The sequence below is a fragment of the Desmodus rotundus genome, chromosome 5 (genome assembly GCF_022682495.2).
Source record: "Desmodus rotundus isolate HL8 chromosome 5, HLdesRot8A.1, whole genome shotgun sequence".
NCBI lineage: Eukaryota > Metazoa > Chordata > Mammalia > Chiroptera > Phyllostomidae > Desmodus > Desmodus rotundus.
In genome coordinates, this window is record NC_071391.1 from 131,676,014 (window position 1) to 131,697,303 (window position 21,290).

Consider the following 21,290-nt stretch of genomic DNA (forward strand, 5'->3'; position numbering starts at 1 on the left):
TCCCAGGCTGTTCTAATAGTGCTTTGTTTTAAATTATTTGAGATTGTGGCAAACCATAGATAACAGAATTTACCATTTTAATCATGTTTAAGTACAATTCCGTGGCGTTATGCACATTCACCTTCTTGTGCCACCGTCACCTCACAGAACTTGTTCCCTCGTGCAGAACTAAACTCTACCCATGAAACAGTGAGTCCGCCCTCCCGCCAGCCGAGGCAGCCACCACCCTGCCAGGGCCATGAACCTGACTACGCCAGGCAGTTCACATGAGTGGGATGACACAGTGCTTGTCCTTTGTCTAACAGTGTTTTGATTACAACAGGGAAAAATTTTAGTGGGGACCAAAGATGGAGAAATAATTGAAGTTGGTGAAAAAAACGCTGCTTCCAACATCCTGATTGATGGGCACATGGAAGGGGAGATCTGGGGCCTGGCCACACACCCCGCCAAGGACATCTTTATCTCTGCCAGCAACGACGGCACAGCCCGCATCTGGGACCTGGCTGACAAGGTGAGGGGCCTCTCTGCCAGGCTCCTGGGCCTGCATGTGGGCCTCGCAGAGCAGTGAGAGGTCAGCCGGGGGAGGAAGTGTGGAGGGAGCTGAATAAGAGATCAGCCACAGGTCAGTAATTAAGTTAGAGAGCCTAAGAAAAGAAGAACCATTTACACACACCCAGTCTATCTGTCTACAAATATTTATAGCTGGACTATTCTACATGAGAACAATTATTCTCTTGTCAACCCCCCCCAAGCCCCACAAAACCTAGAGAGAGAGGGAGAGGGAGAGAGAGAAAGATCATCTTCTCTGTAAAGAAGACTAAAAATGACTTAAAATGTCAGACATTCCCAAACGGAACAACATAGCAATCAATATCCCAACAAAGCTTTTCTTAGAGTTTGGAAAAACAACTTAAAATATCAAAAAAGAACTGTAAAAATTCATCTGGGGTAAAAATCTAAAATAGCAAGGACCATTCTAGGGGAAAGAAAAAGATTAATGTTGCCAAACCTTGTCTAATATTGAAACAAGTACTTAAGTTCCTAAGAATTAAAATACTGGCTTTCTTGCCAAATTACTAGTAAATGTTCAGTCCCGTTTTCAGTGCAGATCAAAGAACAGGGATGCAGAAGCCTGGGCGTGGTTATTATACTCACGTTAGTTCCCACTGACTGGTGTCGGGTTTTACCGGCAGCTGTGGTTCACTGAATACCTACCACACACCAGATGCGTCGTGTTCGCTAGTATTAATGCTTTCAACAACCTGGCAAGGCCAACATTACTATTGCTTGTTTTTCAAATGGGAAGGTGGGGAAGTGTTTAATAACTTATCCAAACACACGCAGCGAGAGCCAGGATTTGAACTAACAGTTGCTGAAGTGCAAACACTTTCACCTGCACAATAAATAATAGATCAGCAACCTATGGCTGGAGGGTCAAGGTGGGCCTATTGCGAGACCATATGGACGCCAAAGCCTAAAATATTTACTTCCAGACCATTTACCGAAGAAGTTGGAGCTCCTGCCCTAAAACATGTAGTCTCTCAAGCTGCTCTAATTAAAACCTACTGGCCCCCTGCTACTCAGGGATAGTAACTAGGAGCAAGCACTTGGGAGGCCAAAGGAGTGGCTGCTCTGGCCTGGGGGCAGGTGTTCCCCTGGAGACCAGCCGGGGCAGCAAGGGCTCAGGTGGTATTATTTTGTATCAACGTAGAAGCTGCTCAACAAGGTGAACCTGGGCCACGCAGCCAGGTGTGCGGCCTACAGCCCTGACGGGGAGATGGTGGCCATCGGCATGAAGAATGGGGAGTTTGTCATCTTACTGGTGAACAGCCTGAAAGTTTGGGGGAAGAAACGAGATCGGAAATCTGCTATCCAAGATATCAGGTACATAGCAGGTGGCCCAAGCGGGAGGAGAGAGGCGGGCATTCTCCTTCCCAGGGGTTCCCATTTCAGAAGGGCCACGGCTGGGATGAAGAACTCACTCGTACGAAGGCCCCTTTCAGTGAGCCAGCTATGAAAGGAGACCCTCTCACACATTAACTCTCAGACACGCCTATACCAGTTCCCACAGGAGTGTGGTGAAAACGACTTGTGAAATGCCATTCTACAAAAGGCTGTGCACATGAATTTCCTTACGTCCTTGGGATTTGACCCAGAGAAATTGCTGCGTTCTATAGAACGTAGAAACTAACCACATGGGAGTTAGTTAAAAGTGAGGTCTCACTGCCTTTGAGTCTGGGAGGCCCGTCCCTGAGCCGCCCTGAGGCCTGACCAGCCCTCCAGTGACCGTGCTCTCGTATTGCTTTTCTAGAATCAGCCCAGACAGCAGATTCTTAGCTGTTGGTTCTTCTGAACACGCAGTTGACTTCTATGACCTCACTCAGGGCACAAGCCTGAATCGCATTGGCTACTGCAAAGATATCCCCAGCTTTGTCATTCAGATGGATTTTTCTGCAGATGGCAAATACATTCAGGTATGTTTCAGCTTCACTAATATCTTGGGGCAACCGATAGTAGTAATAATAACAATGGCTTGTATTAATCGAGCGCTTACTTATGTTCCTGCCAGTGTGCTAATTTACTCTGCACAGGAACCCCTTTAGGCACTGTCACCTTTCCTGTTTTATAAATGAAGAAACAGAGGCTTACAGAATTTAAGCAGGTTGAAGAAATAGAATCTAAACTAGTAGAGTTTTTCTTCAGTAAGAAAAGCAGGAAACACAAGCCCTAACCGTCTGTAATTCAGCTCTCACCTCGTCTCCAAAGCTTCCCATCTCCTAGTTCTCAGGGGCTGCACCTACAAACCTGTGTCACTTCTTATACTTATTCATGTTCATTCCAAACCCTACTCGGTTGGCCCCTGCACCCTGGGGTCCTGGACTCCAGCTAGTAGTCCTGGAGGGAGAGCTCCGCAGTGGGTCCCGGGAGGACTGACAAGTGGGGTGGGACAGAGAGGGGTCCCACCCTTGGAAGTTACAGCTGAAGACAGAACAGTTCCCACAGTGCTCTGAACAAATGTAATGCATTTGTGAGCTGACCTGGCATTGCATATTCGTGTGAGGGGAGGGAGGACACGTTCATTCATCAGATCTTTAATAAACCAGGCACCGTGGCAGGCTTTCAGACACACAAAATGGTCCTGCTCTCCTGGAGTTTGCCTTGTCATGGAGAAGGCAAGCAATAACCAGAGAATCACAAAATACACCTAGAATTACAAATGTGATCACGTGCTGAGGACCAGCGCAGGGTGCTGTAGGAGCATTTGACAGGGGCTGAACTTAGATCCGCTTTCCTTCTGCCTAAGTGGTATCTCAGCTAAGGCCTGTAGATGTGTAGGAGTCCACCGAACACTGGGCTGGGAACACCGGCCCAGGGTGTCTGCGGGAAGTCCCTGAGGTGAGACGGATCTCCGCCCGTTCCACCAATAGCAGGAACGTGTGGGGAGGCCGGGCTAGAGGCACCGCAGGGACAGGGGCGCTGAGATGTAGGCAGCAGCCATTTTCTGGAAAATGGCCAGTTTCCCCTAGAACAGGGGTCCCCACCCCTGGGCCGCAGAGCAAGAGGTGAGCAGCGGTAGCTCACTCACATTACTGCCCGAGCTCCACCTCCCGTCTTCCCCATCCACCCCACCCCCGTCCATGGAAAAATTGTCTTCCATGAAACCGGTCCCTGGTGCCAAAACGGTTGGGGACCACTGCCAAAGAAGATCCCAGAGAAGCAAGGCTCAGGCCCTAGAGGCTTCAACAGTCCCCTGCAGCAGCTGTTGTCCCTGAGGAAACTGGCCTGCCTTCTCCCCAGTTTTCTGAGAAGGGGGATCCCAAGCCTGAGCGAGCAGCAGCGTGACCTGGACGCTCTGTTACAAGCAGGTTGCCAGGCCTCACCCTCCAAGGGTTTGATTTGGTAGGTCTGGGTGTGGCCCGGGCAGGTGCATTTCTAACAGGTTCCCAGATGATTCTGTTGCTGCTGGTCAAGAGCCACCCCTGAAACACTGCCTCAGGCCTTTGGAAAATAGTGAGAAAAAGGGTGGGAAAATGCCCTGCTCACGTGGACTTTGCATGGGCTGACCACATGCTTGTAACCTGCAGTTGAGCTTGGGTTTAGTGAAAAGCCCCGTGGATGTGCAGGCTGGGCCATTGTTCTGGGAAACAGCCACTGAAAAGCGAGTCCTGCGGGCTGGGAGAACGGGTGGATGGACATGGTTTCCTTCCACTGTGCAGGTGTCAACGGGAGCCTACAAGCGCCAGGTGCATGAGGTGCCCCTGGGGAAGCAGGTAACCGAAGCCATGGTCATTGAGAAGATCACCTGGGCCTCCTGGACAAGGTGACTGGAGGAAAACACTTCTTGAGGAAAAGGTCACAAGGGAGTCTCTTGTCCCAGGCTTAGCCTCCAACTCTGTGTGTAGCAGGGTCTGAGGAAGCGAGATACAGCTCTGTTCTTTGGAGGTGGGGGCAGAAGGCTTCTTGGTACCAGTTTGGGCCACTGGAATTGATCTTACTTGGGACTTGAGATGCAAAGTCCCTCTTTTTATGTAATAAACTCTACAAATCCCCACTCCCATCCAGCAAAGGGAAACCACCTCCCAGCCCTTGACCAAGCCCTCGTAATCACCGGGAGGAATGGGAGGGCTGGCACTGCCAGTTAGCTGGATAAGAAACAGTGCCTTGCCAATGTAAGGGAAAAGAGACCACCGTCCTGTGAGCTTGAAGGAGCCCCCACTTCTCTCTCAAACATGCACATACTCAGGACGATAGGGAGGTGGGAGAGAGAGATGGAGGTAACTTTTCTTTTTGGGGCAGAGCACAAGAGCTGGGGCAAATGTAGAGGGGCCAGAAGAGCCACATGACCATACTGTCATTATGTAAAATAACCCTCTTGCCCTCTTGTCCCTGAGAGAGGATGTCTGACTGCAGGACGGCTTCTCACCGTTCTCCCCCTAACACCTCTTCCTGTTGGAACAGCATTCTGGGAGACGAGGTCATTGGCATCTGGCCGAGAAATGCAGACAAGGCTGATGTTAACTGCGCATGTGTGACCCATGCTGGCCTGAACATTGTCACAGGAGATGACTTTGGGCTGGTGAAGCTCTTTGACTTTCCATGCACAGAAAAATTTGTGAGTCTTCCTTAGAGGGGCCTCCCCACACTGCCCCCACGCTCCGCGTTTTCTGCACTGTGCCGGAGATGGCGGCCACACCTAGACAGCTCCCTGGAATCTAGAACACGAGGAATCTTGTTCCAGCCCTCTGGAAATTTGGCAACCCCTAACCTTTTCATCGCACTCCCTCTGGAGGGGGGAGTGCTGGAAGTCCTGGAAGGGACGATGTGGGGTGGGCAAAATGGCTGTCACAGGGGCAAGAATGAGACAGGAAAGCCAGCGAAAGGCTGGCTAGCAGAGATTTCGGACCAAGTGGGAATCTTGAGAGAAGGAAGGTTCTGGCAGGAGGGGATTTGTGTCCTTCAGAAGTGGTCCGCGGTTCCTGGGAGGAGCAGGGTCTCTCAGCTCTCTCCACTCACTTTTGCTCACAGGCCAAACATAAACGCTACTTTGGTCACTCGGCTCACGTGACGAACATCCGCTTCTCGCACGACGACAAGTATGTGGTCAGCACCGGAGGGGATGACTGCAGGTATGGACCCGATGGATGCGCTGCTACGCCCCAGGCCTGGTCTCCGCTGTGCCCCTCAGGGATCTAGGGAGGTCAGGCTCCCCAGGGGCACAGGGAGGCACTGAGGAGGACAGTGAATAGGAAACCCAGTGAGCCCTAAGGAAGACAAGGTCTTTCCCAGTTTAAGGTGTTTAGTGTCTGGTGGCTCAGAACCCACGTCTTGACAGGCCTGTCTCCGCTAGAACTGTCCTGGGACTGGTGAGAAGCCCAGGGCATGCGAGAGCCACTCCGAGCACTGCTGGATGGGGGGACAGGTGGGGGAGACCCAAGACGGCCCATTTCAGTAGGAGCTCTCGGACAAGCCACAGTGCCATTCCAGTCAGGTTAGAATGTCCTTGATCCTCGTAACTTCAACTGATCACCAGAATTCTTAAGATCGGTGATTAATCCACAACCAAAAGAGGTTTAAAAATAATATTGAACCTCAGCCACCTGAGAAATAAGCAGGGCAAGCGTTGCCCAATTTTGCATGAGACCAGATGAGGGGAGAGGCCATTAGGCCCAGGCCCAGTGCAAGTTAGTAGCAGAACCTCAACCAGTTTACTTGGACTCCTCATCCAGGGCTGCTTTTGACCTTCACCACTGCTCAGTGTAAATTGGGCGCATTGCTTTGTGAGGTGTGACTGGTCCCCCAGTGACTTTGGAAGCCCCCCCACTAGCTCTAGAGATGACAGCAGCCTCTGCAGCATTTCCAAGGCAGCTTTCTTCTGTCCTTCCACACGCCGCCTATTTGGAGTGTGGAGGGCCAGGACAGGCTCATTCTAAGTCACTCAGCTTCTCCACGTGTAGTCGGAGGGCTGTTCAGCCCAAGCAAAACTCCCGGGGGCAGAGGGTAGAGAAGAAACGCATGCGTTCCAGGTGTTTAAGTGGTCTATGGCAGGTTGTGGGGAAGGCACTGCAGAGAATGTCAACCCACTTGCTATCGAAAAGCACTGTGTAGAGTGTGGCCCCAAAGGATGCCCTCGATGGCCTGCCTGCGAGCACCCATCCCCAGTGCCAGCCGCTGCTGGCACTTAGAGCCCTTGAGATAGGACTGACAGCAGCTCCCTGTGGAGTGTGAACATCCATTCAGGACAGCACCAGCCAAGCTGTAAACAAGCCAACAATAAGAGACCTAAGTAGACCGGTCACCTCGGTGCAGCAGGTGCAGGTGACTTTTGATTGCTGCTTGGAAGTGGCCTTTACAGTGCTGGGCCCCTAGGCCTTCGTAGCCACGGGGGCACACTGTGACCCCTGGCTCTGCACTGACCACTGGAAAGGGCTCTGCTACTCAAGTGGGGTTGATAAAACCTCTTCAGTACTCACAAGAGAGGTAGTGTGCAGTCAAATTGCCAACAGTCCCCACATTCGGCATAGAGACTCCGGCTGCTGTAAGAGCCAAACAAAACAAAAAACAATAGACTTTTACAGATAAAAAAGCAGATCTTTAATTGGTGGCAAGATTTCTGGTTTGCCTTTTTTTTTTTTTAATTGACATTGACATGTTCACTTCATCACCTGAGCTTGACCCTGGAGTGCTTGCAGGACTTTGTCACATGACATGAGTATGACGTCCAGCCATGTAAAAGGACTGTCTGGTCTGCTTTTTCAGTGTATTTGTGTGGCGCTGTCTGTAAAGTGCCAGGGACCTCTCGCTTTATTGCTGCTGCTGCTCTCGCCCAGCAAGTGCGGAGGTGGTGCGGGCCACCTCCTCGCCACCAGCTGCTGGAAACGCCTCCAGTGCTGCAGGGCGCACAAGCTCGGCGTGCTAGTGGAGTGGTAAGACTGCGCCCAGGCTCGGGAATCTCCACAACTGTGATACCAAGAAGGAAGGTCAGTTCTCAGATGTTACGACTGCTTGCCTGTGTTCCTGAGACTAAAAAGTATCCATACTAACAACACAGACAAAGGAAAAATCCTAATGTAGCCCACTGACAAAATTTAAAGCCTCATTATCCTAACCAATATGTAGCTTTTAATTTGCATCGAAACTTTTACAAAAGATGTTTTGCTATTATGTTTCTATATACTTTAAAAATGTTCATTTTTACAAATAAGTTGAACAAGACAGCTTAAGTTAGAAGCACCGAAGTCCTAGAACTATTGATAGCCTCTTTTCTCCACATTTAGCTTTCAAAACCAAATGAGCCATGTATAAACAAGTTGAGAAACTTAATTTTTTAACGTTTTATTTGCAGAGTTTTATATCCATTAAGTGCCTTTGAAAGTTTCCAGTTTTGCAGGCTGCTGTCTCACCTCCCACAAATTATCTCCTTTCTACGTAAGGTGCTAAAACTTCGAAACTGAGGAGGGCTACAGGACCCTTAGCAGATTCCCGGTCTGTCACCCGTGTCGTGTGTTTATGTCAAGGCTTCCCAAAGGAAGTCCATCAGTTACCCGCTTGGGAAATAGTGGCTATAGGGAGGTGAACAAAGGAATACATTCAGGAGGGAGGGAATAGAATGAGTTTTCATTGTGTTTAGTGCCAAACCCACAAAATCCAAAATAGAATTCAAATAAAAACAAATCTCTACTACAGAATACAAGGAAAAAAAAACCAGTTCCAGGAGGATAAGCTGATTTCTCGTTAACTCTAAAGCAGTAATAAATGAGGTAACCTGAGGCTGACTGGGTTTTTACCCTCCCAGAGCTGGGTTGACTCGATACCACTGATTTGCTTCTGAACTATATGTAGGTCAAGTGTGGATTAAAAAAAAATTCTCTGCAGAACAAATTCCTAAACCCAAGCACATTTGATAAATCAAGATTACAAAACAAAATAATCTAACTTGGAGTTCCTCAGAGTTGGTTGGTAAGAGACGTGACTCGGCCAATATTAACCAGAAGACAGCTCCAAACCACCTCCATGGCACGCTGCACCCGGCCGGCCACCGTCAGCAGGGGCCGGCGGAGCACTCTGCAGGCAGGCACTGGGGACCGTGAGCACACAGGTACGCGCCGCCGAGTTCTTCCCATCAGCGGACTTATTTTGGATCTTGATTTACTGGCTAGTTGTCATTTTAGGGAAAAGGTGAAATGAAGCATTTTCAACTAAATAGATTAACATTTACCACAGAAGTGCTTCAGCATTCTCAATGGATTAGATCATTCATTAAGCTGTTTTATATGCCAATTTATTAATGCCTTACATTAACCCACTGATGGGCTGCTGGGCCCAGTCAGTCCTCATGCAGCCCCACTCGTCTTCTGTAACCACGTGACTGGTAACGCTGAGTGACAGCCACGTCTGCCTCCCTTGTGCCACTGACCTTTCACACTGACTGAATCTTGCATTGACGTAACCATGTGGAAGAACAATAAATTGATCAATGATATATACAACTGTACTTAAAGAGCAATAGTGTCTTTGTGTCAAGAAAACTTCTTAAATCTTATTAGTAAATATTTATATGGTATGATTTTATGTATGTTCATAAATCCTGCACTGTATTCTATGTTAAAATATTGGTGCATGAATTTATTTTCAATTATCAAAGTATAAAAATACATAATTTAAACATTTTGGTATGTGTCAAGTAAATTTGATTATGTAAACATTCTTTTGTTTTCACAGTAAACACAGCTGCACAATGAGCTGAAAACCTTTCTAAAAATCACTCACTGGTTGAAGCAAAGTCTAGTCCCCCTTTGTGTGTACTTTTAATCTGCCGCAGTTCCATGAAACCCAAATACCGAGCACAGTTTAAGTCTATAAGCTTTATTGATGCTTCGCGTTTACAGTTCACAATGCATTCCACAGATTTAGTTCAGTACAGCTTAAACCACAATTGTATAAATCTTCATTTTGTAATTTCTTGCATAACAATGTTTGATATTCGCAAACAACATTTTTGGAAGCATTAGATTCAGTCCACAGATTCAGTTCGTGACACAATTAACTACGGTGAGTCTGAGCAATGAAGTTTAAATGGTGAGTTCTGTGTGCATGGCATCATTTCGTGTTGGAAACAGATGGCAGTGCTCCTAGAAATATATTTTCTTCTGCTTATGTATTTGAAACTACACACATGTAACCAATGACTGAAATATCAAGCACTGTGGGGAAGCTGGAAAGTAAAGGTCTACGCTGTGTAAAACACTATATATAGATATATATATAATCTATATTTACTTATATTGGCAATTAATATAACAGTAAAATTCACAATACACCTAGAACATACCAGAAAGGCAAGCCTTTTCACTCCTGCTTTAGTGGTATGATCTCGTCTAAACATTTCATTTCAGAAAATCTGCATCACTCTACATAGACCATACACAGCGCACGAACTGTGAAAAGGGTTATTTTTTTTCAGCTCCACTTTCTCTGTAATTCCCAAAATACAGCAAGACTACCTGCAGCAAAGTATGATACACAGCTTCCTCAGATCTTGTTTTATTCACCAGTGCCTCTTACAGGAGAAACAAGTACGATTATGGTTCAAATCCACACATAGCAGCTCACAACACTTAAGGTGAAGAGCACGCGGCGGTCTAGACGGGTGCTTCTCCCCCAGACACCGCGCCCTAGACATGAAGATCTGTGAAGCTGAACTGCACTGTCCAGGCGTCTTTCTTCCCTGACCCTCCCCCATGTAATCCCGGAAAACCCCTTTAAAGATAAACTCCTACTGTTAATTATTTCAGGCTTTTTTTCACTCATTTTTGCGCTTCAATCCAGGGATTTTTGCTTGGATTCTGAAAATGGAAAGGAGGGGAGGAAAAGGTCAATGTAAAAAAATTTTAAATCTGAAGCATCTTGTTTTCTGCTTCTTAAAATGCTATCCTTCAAGAACTACTAGTATAGTGCTCAGCTTATGTAAGAAGTGAAACCCTAAATATCAAGTTACAAGCTATAATTTTGCTACCGTGGCCTCATGAATTAGTTTTAAACAAAGCCTTAAAAACACAGAGTAAACAGAGAAATAAATTACCCAAATGTTAGAAAAAATCTTTTGGCAATTGTGTCTTGCTTTAGAGCTGATTTGCTATAGTCACTATGCCTGATGGATGAAAACTGTTCTCAAACAGTATGCCTTACTCTTGAGTTTAAAAAAAAAGTTGCAGACTTTAAATACTTACTTAGCCATAGCATCTTTGACACTCTTATTTGCAAGTCCTAGATAATGGTCTATCTGTGACTGAAAGAAAAGTATAAAGAAGTTATTAGAAAATTGGCATTGCTAAAGATCCAACAAATTAAAGGCGAAAGAAATCACCACTTTGTAAGACTTTGAAGGTCCACTCAATACAGTGAGCTCTGTATTCTGAAGTCTGCAGTTAAGGAATTACCTGATGACGTTCATAAATAACAGGAACGCTGAAGAGTGAAATCAGAGCTGAAAAAGGAAACACACAACCTTTAAAAGGGACTGGTGTGGCTGAGGGAACAAACACTAAAAAGTCATCAAACTAGAAACACTCTAAAGCTGGCCGGGCAGTGTTCCTAACACACAGGGAGCCTAATTAGTGTTCCTAATACAGAGGGAAAATACACAGGATCTCCCGGATGCACCTGCTGGTGTGGTGGCAGCCACTCCAGAGCAAAGAATTACCCAAGGGAGGCTGCCGGAGCCGTTGCTGGCTTCTACAGCGCAGGTACTACAGGCAGGTTTATGATTGTACCGTCTGGTAAGCCCCCGCCCGTTCTGGTTTGTCACTGTTAGTTGGAGCAGTCTTCAGGAACTAAAATAGCATTTCAGTAAACAGCACCAGCAATTTATTTAAAGAGATCACAACCTCAAACACATCTCCTCTATTTTTCCTACAATCTAAGTACATTCTCCAATAAAATCTCTAAGCTCCTTGCACACAATTCTTTTCCTGCAATTCTCCACCCCAGTGTGTCTGTGGACTTACCCAAAATCAGCAGTGTCAGGCCATTAAACAAGGCACCAACATAGGTAAACACCCACATCAACACTGCAAACTGTAAGAAAATAGTGTTAGCCGATTAAAAAAAAATTCAAGTAGAGCTTCTTTATTAAGCTTTCAAATAAAAGCATCCCACCTAAATGCCAACCTGGTAGAGGCACATTCTTTGGAGACTTGGTAAAATAATACAGATGTTTCATTTCTAAGTCACCGCTCTCAATTCAGGATTTCAGAATCCTAATTAAAATAATAGATTTGATTCATTTTTTCTGGACTACACTATCAAGTAAATAGTTGATTCTGTTTTCCCTGAGATCAGAAAATATGCCAAAGGTACACCCTAATAACTCCGGTTCTATTATAGCGTTTAGCTCTTAAATGGCAAGACTGAAAAGGTACTGTGAGAATTCATATTAAATCTGATTTTAAAGTATAAACACACATGAAGTGAAGGTCTACATGAGCTGAATAATTCAGACATTAAAATCTCAGACATGTGAACAGTAAACGAAGAGGCAGGGAACACTTACTATCAAGGAGACGAGGTTTCTGGCACCAAAACCACCACCGCGAACAAGCACTTCATTAAGGATCAGAGGCGCGGTCTGCCCAGTGGCACACGCTGTAACGGCCATAATTAAGCCTGGGAATGAGGACTCACCCTTCTACACCAATTACTACAACTGACCATTCCGCTTCTTGAGCCACTGCCTTCTTTGTTTAACACACACTAATGTAGTTCTTATACATTAGTGCCAGGCACTGTTCTGAATGCTTTCCAAACAGAAATGCACCCAACTTCTCCTGACAACCGTATGAGGCAGGCACTGTTACAACTACAGCAGATGCCGACCCTGGAGAAAAGGGAGGTCAGTCACCTGCCCGAGGTAAGCTCTCACTGTCCTCTGTTCACCGAATACAGCTGTCTGGGAAAGGCAATGCTTCCAAAAGGTGATTTTCTTTGGAGAAGTCCTTTATTTCCTCTCCATACTTTATGAATGGCTGGACAAGAGAACTCTGATGTTTCATTCCAGTTCTAAAACTTGTTGACATCATCTAGTCCAAAGACTCGATGACAGTCCAAAGCAGTTCTTGAAGACTTATAGCCGCCGTCAGTCTGGATTTTATTAAATATCCACACCAGCAATTCCTTTACTTCTTATTAAAAGCCTTCATGTGCCTGGCAATCACTCTGCACTACTTGCTAGTAGGTAACAAACACAGTGCCACGATGCCACCATCCACAGGGATTATTTAGGTACGTGGAACCCGATGTGGATGAAAAGGAGAGAGGCGTCAGCACCTCCACACCCGAAAGCAGGGATTGCTGAACTTTTTCTGTAAAGTAAGACAGTGCGTGCGGGCCACAAGGGCTCTCTGTCACGTATGCTTTGAGCATCATCCTTTAAAAATGTAAAAACCATTCTTAGTTCCCAGGCTGTGCAAAACAGGCCATGGGCCAGTCTGCTCACCCTTCTGATCTAAGGCGTATCTTTCTCCACATCTTTCTTCATTCGACCACAGCGGACTGAATGCCCACTATGTATGAGCTGGGTGCTAAGCAGTTGTCGTGGTCAAACTCTAGTAAGCTTATTTCCTACAGGTTAGGAAGACACTTTGGATTCCTCCACTGACTGTCAGTTCTACACATAGCAACACTCCAGCTACCCCTAAAGCTGAGTTTAAGGTTTAAGCAAACATATTCAAGCATTCTTAACACCTGTCCATTGAAAATCAAAAATTAAACGCTGCCCTGGTCTTCGCCACTGCTGTGGAGCTACTGGAAAGGTCTGAAACATGACCCCGGTTAGCAAGCCTTTCCCCTCTCACGTGGCTTTACGGACTCCTGTTGCAGAGCTAAGTATAACTTCTGCACTTGAGCACCTTTACTCTAGAGCAGCAGAGCTATTTTCATCCATCACCGTCTACCAGTCTGAAGGGAAAATGAGTCCACCTCTCCCATTTTAGCAGGAATTGCTTTAGCAATAAAGACACCCTATGTAACCGAATTCAGATACGAACACACACAAGCAAAATAAGTCCTAGTCTGGTCACCAAGTCACTGACAGGGCCCCGCTCCAAACCCACAAGGAGAGAAGCCCAAGTCATCAACACCTAGTCTGTCCAGGGGCTCAAGTGTCCTGCACTTGCCCCTTGGAGGACACTTCCTAAAGGCCAGGCTCTCTACAGGCAAAGAGGACAGTGGAGAGAGGCTTCAAGTGCACATGGGGCCAGGCAGGTGACATAACCGCATGAGGAGGCAGGGGGGGAGGCCCGGGGCAGGGAACACAGGCCTTCTCCTCCGCAAAGAGGCGCCGCAGTCCGGCTCCCCACTGCTGCAGGCCTGATGCCCCGCTTTCCCATTTCACGGGAGAAACCAGAAATTCACATTTTTACATGTTATCGCAGAATTTTAAATGTTACAGCTAAGTTTGGAGAAAATTTAACACTTCAGACCCCAAAACAAAACCGGGTAAGGGTTTCCAGAGAACACTCCATCAGAAGAGAAAGGAGTGTGGTAAGAATGAGCGTCCAGCAAATGCACAATTACCATAACTGTTAGTTACATAATAAAACAGCAAATACCATTTTTTGGGAACTTATATTAATTAGGTCAGTTCACAACCCCCAAATTTAGTACTGTTGTTATCCCTGTAGTGGAAGAAACCAAGATGCAGAAAGATTAAGGATGTTGGCAGCCTGGAGGTCGCAGGGATCTCGGGATTAGCTGACTCTGGAGTCTACACTGTAAAACCACCTACACTGGGAATTTACCGGGAATGTGCAGCTATCATAAAGAGGCAGGAAAAAGGTCAATAAACACTTTTAAAAAGCTGTTCTTACTTTAGACCTACGAATTCAATGCTATTCCACGGCAAATGCTTTTCACTATTGCAGCCGATGCAAATAAACCGTGCAAGTCAAAGCTCATCTCCCTCCGGGCAGTCGTGGACTGGAGGGAAGAGGGACAAGGCGCAGCGAAGGCCGGACAGACACTGAGCGAGGGCAAGGGCCCTGCCGTGCCTGTCTTCAGACCTGGGGGACGACGTTGGCCTGTGTGCCACAGCCCTCACCAGAAAGCCCCGCAGGCTGTTATTAAAGGGTCCCTCGCTGGAGGGGGAGGGGCACTTTTAAAGAAAATGAAGAGAGGGTACTTAACAGAATTTCAGAAATTACTAGGGCAATTCTGACATTTTCAAACTTTTTCTGCATTTTTAAACACTGGGAAGTATCTGACCTTTTTTGACATCTTCAGCTTCACTCGTTAATGTCACTTTGACTGCCTCTATGTTCTCTCCAGCCCACTTCCCTTCTAATTTTTCTGTGAGCCACAGAAACCAGAAAGGAAACTGTCAAAAGTGTGTATGTTAATAACTCCGTAAGAGCCCGAGGGCTAGATTTTAAAGTTGTTTTGGGTCAGCTATTTCTGGAGCGAGGCCTTTTTTGCTCACTTTCAGATTTAAGATTGTATTCTGGAACATCATGGTTGCCATAGCTAGAAATTTTCTTACAACGTTACCATATTTTCACTGAAAGTCACAGAACGGCCATCATATAGAATCTAGTCTCTCTCACTCAAAGCCATGTGACAGAAAAAGTGAGAACCTTCGCTTAAAATACTGGGTCTTTTAAATTTTGTTTTTTTAAGATTTTTATTTATTTATTTTAGAGGAAGGAAGGAAGGGAGAAAGAGAGGGAGAGAAACATCAGATTCTCACACACCCCAACTGGGGGCCTGGCCTGCAACCCAGGCATGTGCCCAGACTGGGAATCGAACTGGCAACCTTTCGGTTTGCAAGCTGGCGCTCAATCCAGTGAGTCACACCAGCCAGGGCTAAAATACCTGGTCTTAGGGTCACTATATTAGACTTTTTCTTGGGATTTGAGGTTTCAAAAGTCGAGAACCTTCTAATAAAGTTCAGAGCCTTACTCAAGACACCCCAAAGCTGAGCCCCGAAGGGATGGTCATATGCTTTTCTTTCATAGTCAGGAGTGTGTTGGGAGTGGGGAGAAACCAGAGCCCAGGGTGCAGGGGTGTCCAACCCATGGCCAGGATGGCTATGAATGAGGCCCAACGCAAAATCATAAATTCCTTAGAACATTTTTTTTTGCTCATCAGTGTCCATTAGTGTTTGTGTATTTAATGTGTGGTCCAACCCTACTCTTCTTCTTTCAGTGTGGCCCAGAGACCCCAAAAGGTTAGGCACCCCTGCACCGCTTAATGCCACAACTTTTAAAAATGGTGATCCTCCATACAGTATTCCTTAAAAAATTAAATCACAATTTCATGGGTGGGACGCTCCCACCCCCCTTCCCAGGGATCAGTAAATGTTACAGCTCCCCAGGTGGTTCCAATGTACAGCCAATACTGAGAACCACGTTTTACAACAGGGGCCTGTATCAAAGACCCCTACCAGAGGGCCCATCACAGAAATGGAACTAAACCTTAACCAGGTGGTTTAAGTCTGTTCAAGTATCTTACTAGTTTTCCAGTGGTAACGGGTGTTATTTAAACAAGGTTGACAAATACTAGGTTAAATAAAGTTCTCCAGCCTCTTTCTGACTTGTCAAGCACTAATAAACTAATACATTAGACTCTCTAAGACAGGGATACACATCCGGCTTTCACAACTTAAATTTTACTAGAGAACACTCCTCCTTTACTTCCCCTTTCATTCATTCGTCTCCCCCACCCCCCCAACCCCGCCTATGTCTGGTTCTGATTGAATAAACCCACTTTACAAAATGTAACTTTTAAAACAAAGCCTGTGGACCAGGTCAAAAGGTTGAGCTGTGGTTAAATTTTATACTAATGTTTGCAGTAAGTTCTACTGAATGGAATGAGGAATATTTTTTCAGTGATTTTGCCCTTACTATTTGCCTAGAATTAATCCTTTGAGAAATGGACTATTGCTCAATCTATGGACCCTTGAAACCTTTTCTAGGACTGAGAAGCTTATACTTAATTGCAAAGGAGCAAAACAAATGGAACGATTGCACAGAATGTAAAAGGGGAAGTCTGCAGAACCCATTTTTATTGGTCCAAGTTGCCCACCAGGAGGAGACCTGGGCCAGGCACGGATAACCACCATCTCACAGTAGGTCTCTTCCTAAGGCCCAACGAACCCTGGAGTTTGGTTATTTCTTCAATCACACTGGAAAGAACAGGCTCTTCCCTCACACTGCCCCCAAAGGGTAGTAAGCAAGCAGAAGTAGTAGTTTACCATGCTGACACTAGCGGCTCTAACATTTTTTAATTTCTGAAGAAGGTGGCTTCAAATAGAAGTAGTGGTAATTGTGACCCAGAATCTAGAAATGCAGATTACATATATTTGAGGGCGCCAAACCTGTAGGAAGACAGTGAGTTCTAGGGAACCATCTTTTAAATTTTTGTTCAAAAGCTATTATTTAAATAAGCTACAGAGATCTATCGATGAAAAAGTCATAAACGACACTAATCCCCATTACATCTTCTTGAAATTAGGACAGTTTCCATTTTTCCAGCTATGAATCATATTAAATCAAAGTAATTCCAATCAAAAGCTTGTTCCTATAAAATTTTTTAAAACTCCATGTTCCACAAATTCATTTGGTAAAGAGAGAGATGGGGCCAGTTACTGTAAACTTCCCACAGATTTAAAATTTGAATATAAGGAAATAAATAAGGACAAATCGATTTTTCCTTGATATTGAACAGGGTTTAAAAAAAAGAACGAGAATTAAAAAAAAAAAACATTTTTTGCTTGCTTTGGGGAGAGAGACCATGACTCTCCTACCAATTACTGTGGCTAAAAGGCAAATAGTAAGAGTCAGGAAAAAAAAAATAGCTTTCTTTTAAAAAACGTTCTCTATAGAAACAGAAAGTAAGGGGTAAGAGTGACAACCACTCAAGGAACAGGAGCAGTGTCTTACCAGCTTCTTGTCACAGAGACATTTTGGCCAGCTACAGCACCTTATTCGGCGGGGACAGACAGACGGACGGGGTGCACGCTACTCACACACGAGGACAGTAAGAAAATGTCGCCCCGTGTAGCAGAACCACAGAGGTGATCGAAGATAACCCTTCGTGTGTATCTACCATCAGCATGGGTACTCGTCACCTTTGCATCCAGAGAAGATCCCCTGCCTTATTCTTTTGCCTTAATAGGTCTTGAGACCGAAACGCAAAGTTCCTCCTATGGGCTAATATGTTGAAACAACTGTTACTTATTTGGAGCGCTGAAAAGAATCGCCTTCTGGGGAAGTCACCAAGCAGCTTTCCTTGAGCACTGGACTCGCCAGAAAACACTACTGAGGAAAACCATTCATATACATTTTCCTTTTTTACCTTTTCTTTTCAAAAGTACTGCTAATCCTTAAGAAGGAAAAGCAGTAAACTATATTCTTAATCAAGTCTTTTTTCCCCAATATTAACAATGTCTTAAAGATATAAGAAAACATCCTAAAAATAAAATGTTCCAGAAAGTAAATCTGTCTCATTATGTGCCACTTTCCTGTTACTTTCAAATCAGCAAAGTCACCCAAGGCAAGAATTTATCTAGTTTAGTTTCTCCCATTTGTGCCAGCTTCCTCATGAAAAGCAAAATTTGAAAATTATCTTAGCCAAAAAGTAAAAAACTAAGATAATTTTCAAAAGAAATTTTAAAATGAGATTTAACAGCAAAAAGAAATTCAAGATTATTTATTCATAATTTCTCCATATCCTACTTTCAAACATCTGCGCGAAACAGTTTTAAAGGTTTTTAAAGTATTTAATCAGACCTCTTCTAACATCTTCTCACTCTGCAGCCTCTGCACACAATTCCCGCACCATGTCGTGTCTACACGTAAGAGTGCGCACGGGTAACAGCAAACTCTGCAAGAACACACAAGCCTTCTTTCGACTAAAGAAAAGTAGAACCTTAAACTCAAACTTATAAAACCTGCGACGTAATGAATCGTTCTCAGATCAATCTGTTCTGTTTTTAAACAGGTTTCTTCAAGAATGCCTCTTCTCTCAAGAAAAATGTTAAATCCAATTATAAACATACAGCTGCCTTCATAGCTAAACTACACAACGCGAAGGAGGGCCTTTGGTTTCCGTCTGCCGCAGCTGCTACCACGTCTACAAAAACAGTGACACTGCCCCTGTCAGGTGCCCCGCTGCCTTCACGGGGAGTCACCCCCGCCACTGCTAAATGCAGAGACAGTCCTCTGCTGTCTGAAGCTGTGTCACTGTTTGTAGCATTTCTTCTCGATTTCCACCCACAAACCCTTCATTGAAATGTACTAGGACCTTCTCTTCAATAATTGTTCCTACAGGCTCTCCCCCAACACTCAGGCTTTACAAACATCACCTCGGTAAACAGGAACCAGTTTCTTCTGGGGCCCATGCGTACAGGACACTAATTCATCTACTCCAAAATGTTTGTTTCCTTTTGAAACTAATTGGCCAAACACCCCAAATAACATAGCCATGACCTTGTTTACTTATACACTGACATCAAAACACTACTAAAATAAATTACCATATGCAAATGCTCTATACAAGAGAGATAAGAAAACTACATTATTACCATTGATGTTATTAGTAACTAACTGGGGTTCCAAGTGTTAAAGTGAGAGAGCAACACAGCTGCAGATCAGGTCCATCTATTGGCTTAACCTAAGCTAACATGTCTGTTAAAGCAATTTGGGCATTTAAATCTATTCTGACCAGCCCAGAAATTGTGTCCCTGGGTCTACAGGCCCAATCATCCTATTACCATGACATCCTTGGCGTGCATGATAAATTGCAAACCAGTGCATTACTCTTGGAAAAAACCAGTTCTGGTAATTACTCCTACAGTACATTTATATACAGGCTTAGAGTGGAAACCAGTCCGTCTTAAGCAGAGTCATGGGCAATACCACAAAAAACGCAAGTTCTACGCAGAGGATGAGCACGCAGGCCCCCAAAGCCCCAGTGCTGGGTGCTCACGCTACATGACTGTATGCTGGTTGAGCCAGTCTGAACTTCGGGAGAGCTTACAATGCAAGGCGAGACTAACCGCTGCTACGTAGCAAGATCCAAAATCTCAAGAAAAACTTCCAATTACCACCTAAAGATTAGTTGAGGTGTTTCAGAATATTAAAGCTCTTCCAGAATAAATGTGCTAAGAAAGAGTCCAAGATTATGAGATAGCTTATATGTGTATATGAATCACACACAAGGTAAGAATAGTAAGTGCTAGACTCTAAAACGAAATCAGACAGATTGAAAGGACAAAGCCTGTGCCATTTGCTGAGCAGGCCAATGACCTTGTTAAACAGGACTGTCATTTTACTCTTACGAGCTTATGTGCCCAGGACTGAAAAACACTGGTGCTCAAAAGCCAGAACAGACCATGGCTAACCACCCCCCACAGCCGCAGGCAAAGATGAGAGTGGAGAGAACTGTGCTTCCACAAAACCACCCGAAACCTCTGGGCTGCAGCGCCCCCAGCAGCCCAGGGGCCACACAACGGCACCCCCCCCCCCCCCCAGCCATAACCCAATTAAAACGCAATAAAAGCTGAAGGCCCCACTCCTCAGTGCCGGTGCATGTCTCTGCTCCTGGCCCCTTTTCCTCTCTCGGGAAAGTAAAAGAAAAGCTAGACTCCGTGTTTTCTCCTCTTTGTGAATTCTTCCACAGCCCGCATCACCGACCACACTGACAGATTAAATCATATCTGGCATTAAATCTATTAATCTTCGTTCTTATTGTCAAAATTCCCTTTAATTTTCTCACATTTCCCTTTTATGATTTCCAAAAGTATGAATTTATGACTTATTTTCCTTTAAAAAAAGAAAAGTACTTTCCTCCATGTTAAATATCTGAGTGGATTCTGAATTTTAAGACCAAAGTTCACTGTAACATGATCTCACTATTTCATCTTAATCATTTACCTGCATATAGCGAAAAAGAATGATACTCCTAACTCTTTTAAGGTTAAACTCTGGGTATGTCAAAACGAAAAGCAAATAGACTTACCTTCAGAGAATCAACTAAATCGTCAACTAAGAAGAGGCGCCTGAGCTCTTTTATCGTGTAGTTCACATGACCGAGAGCAGAATTGCTGTACTTCTGAACCAGCTCCTCAGACAGAGCTACGTCGGACTCCAAGTAGGCCCTAGAAAACAGACACACCATAATCGTCACCGATCAGGGTGATTCTTCCCTGAGTGCCTGCATTCAGCAATAGCATATCTGTAAAATAAGGTATTTTACCACAAAAGCCTTCGGTTTTCAAATTAAGCACAATGTAAAAATTCACCAAGGAAGGGCTATTTCACTGATACAGGCTGTCGGCTGATGAGCACAGAAAAAAGATGTTTTGAAGCCAGACTGACCTGACCTTGGACCTTAAGGTCTGCCACCTACTTGGCAGTGTAACTTTGGAAAGTTACTTAGTCTTCCCTCTAACCCTCAGTTTCCTCATTTATAAAATGGAGATTATCACGAGGATTCAATTAGTAAAGTGCTTACCACAATCAGACACGGATAAGTATCAATAAATGGTAGTCATTATTATGGGTGTTTTTTTCTTCAAGTGGATTTTACGTTGTTTCACCGAGTTTTCCTAGTAAAGATCCCATTCATTCCAAATACTACACTCTCTCGGCCCGATCTATAGGGGAACCTGCCCAAAACGTGGAGCCCCAGGCTGTGAAACGGTGTCGACAGTACAGTGGCAACCCCAGTACACGTAATAGGTACTGTACATTTACACACCCTAAGCTGTACTGGGGTGGCTGGAATTGACAACACCT

General features: G+C 45.0%; 2 protein-coding genes across 7 annotated transcripts in view; one reads left to right on the forward strand and one right to left on the reverse strand.

Moving 5' to 3' along the window:
* Positions 1 to 9,931, forward strand: part of EML6 (EMAP like 6) — a 220,700-nt gene extending 210,769 nt beyond the window's left edge. For 2 of the 3 annotated variants that reach the window (XM_053924902.1, XM_071221553.1), the window contains 7 exons: positions 323 to 511; positions 1,712 to 1,884; positions 2,312 to 2,474; positions 4,218 to 4,321; positions 4,960 to 5,113; positions 5,527 to 5,627; positions 7,258 to 9,051. In XM_053924902.1, coding sequence (XP_053780877.1) covers positions 323 to 511; positions 1,712 to 1,884; positions 2,312 to 2,474; positions 4,218 to 4,321; positions 4,960 to 5,113; positions 5,527 to 5,627; positions 7,258 to 7,282 — 909 coding nt within the window. In that variant the 3' untranslated portion in view covers positions 7,283 to 9,051. Of the gene's footprint in view, positions 1 to 322; positions 512 to 1,711; positions 1,885 to 2,311; positions 2,475 to 4,217; positions 4,322 to 4,959; positions 5,114 to 5,526; positions 5,628 to 7,257 lie in introns of all 3 variants that reach the window. The other variant, XM_024552786.4, reaches the window with a different exon arrangement.
* The window catches only part of RTN4 (reticulon 4), a 74,900-nt gene continuing 62,952 nt past the window's right edge, over positions 9,343 to 21,290 (reverse strand). For all 4 annotated transcript variants that reach the window (XM_053924904.2, XM_053924906.1, XM_053924905.1 and 1 more), the window contains 5 exons: positions 20,512 to 20,650; positions 11,505 to 11,574; positions 10,938 to 10,984; positions 10,728 to 10,786; positions 9,343 to 10,343 (listed from right to left, as the gene is read on the reverse strand). In XM_053924904.2, coding sequence (XP_053780879.1) covers positions 10,301 to 10,343; positions 10,728 to 10,786; positions 10,938 to 10,984; positions 11,505 to 11,574; positions 20,512 to 20,650 — 358 coding nt within the window. In that variant the 3' untranslated portion in view covers positions 9,343 to 10,300. The remainder of the gene's footprint in view (positions 10,344 to 10,727; positions 10,787 to 10,937; positions 10,985 to 11,504; positions 11,575 to 20,511; positions 20,651 to 21,290) is intronic.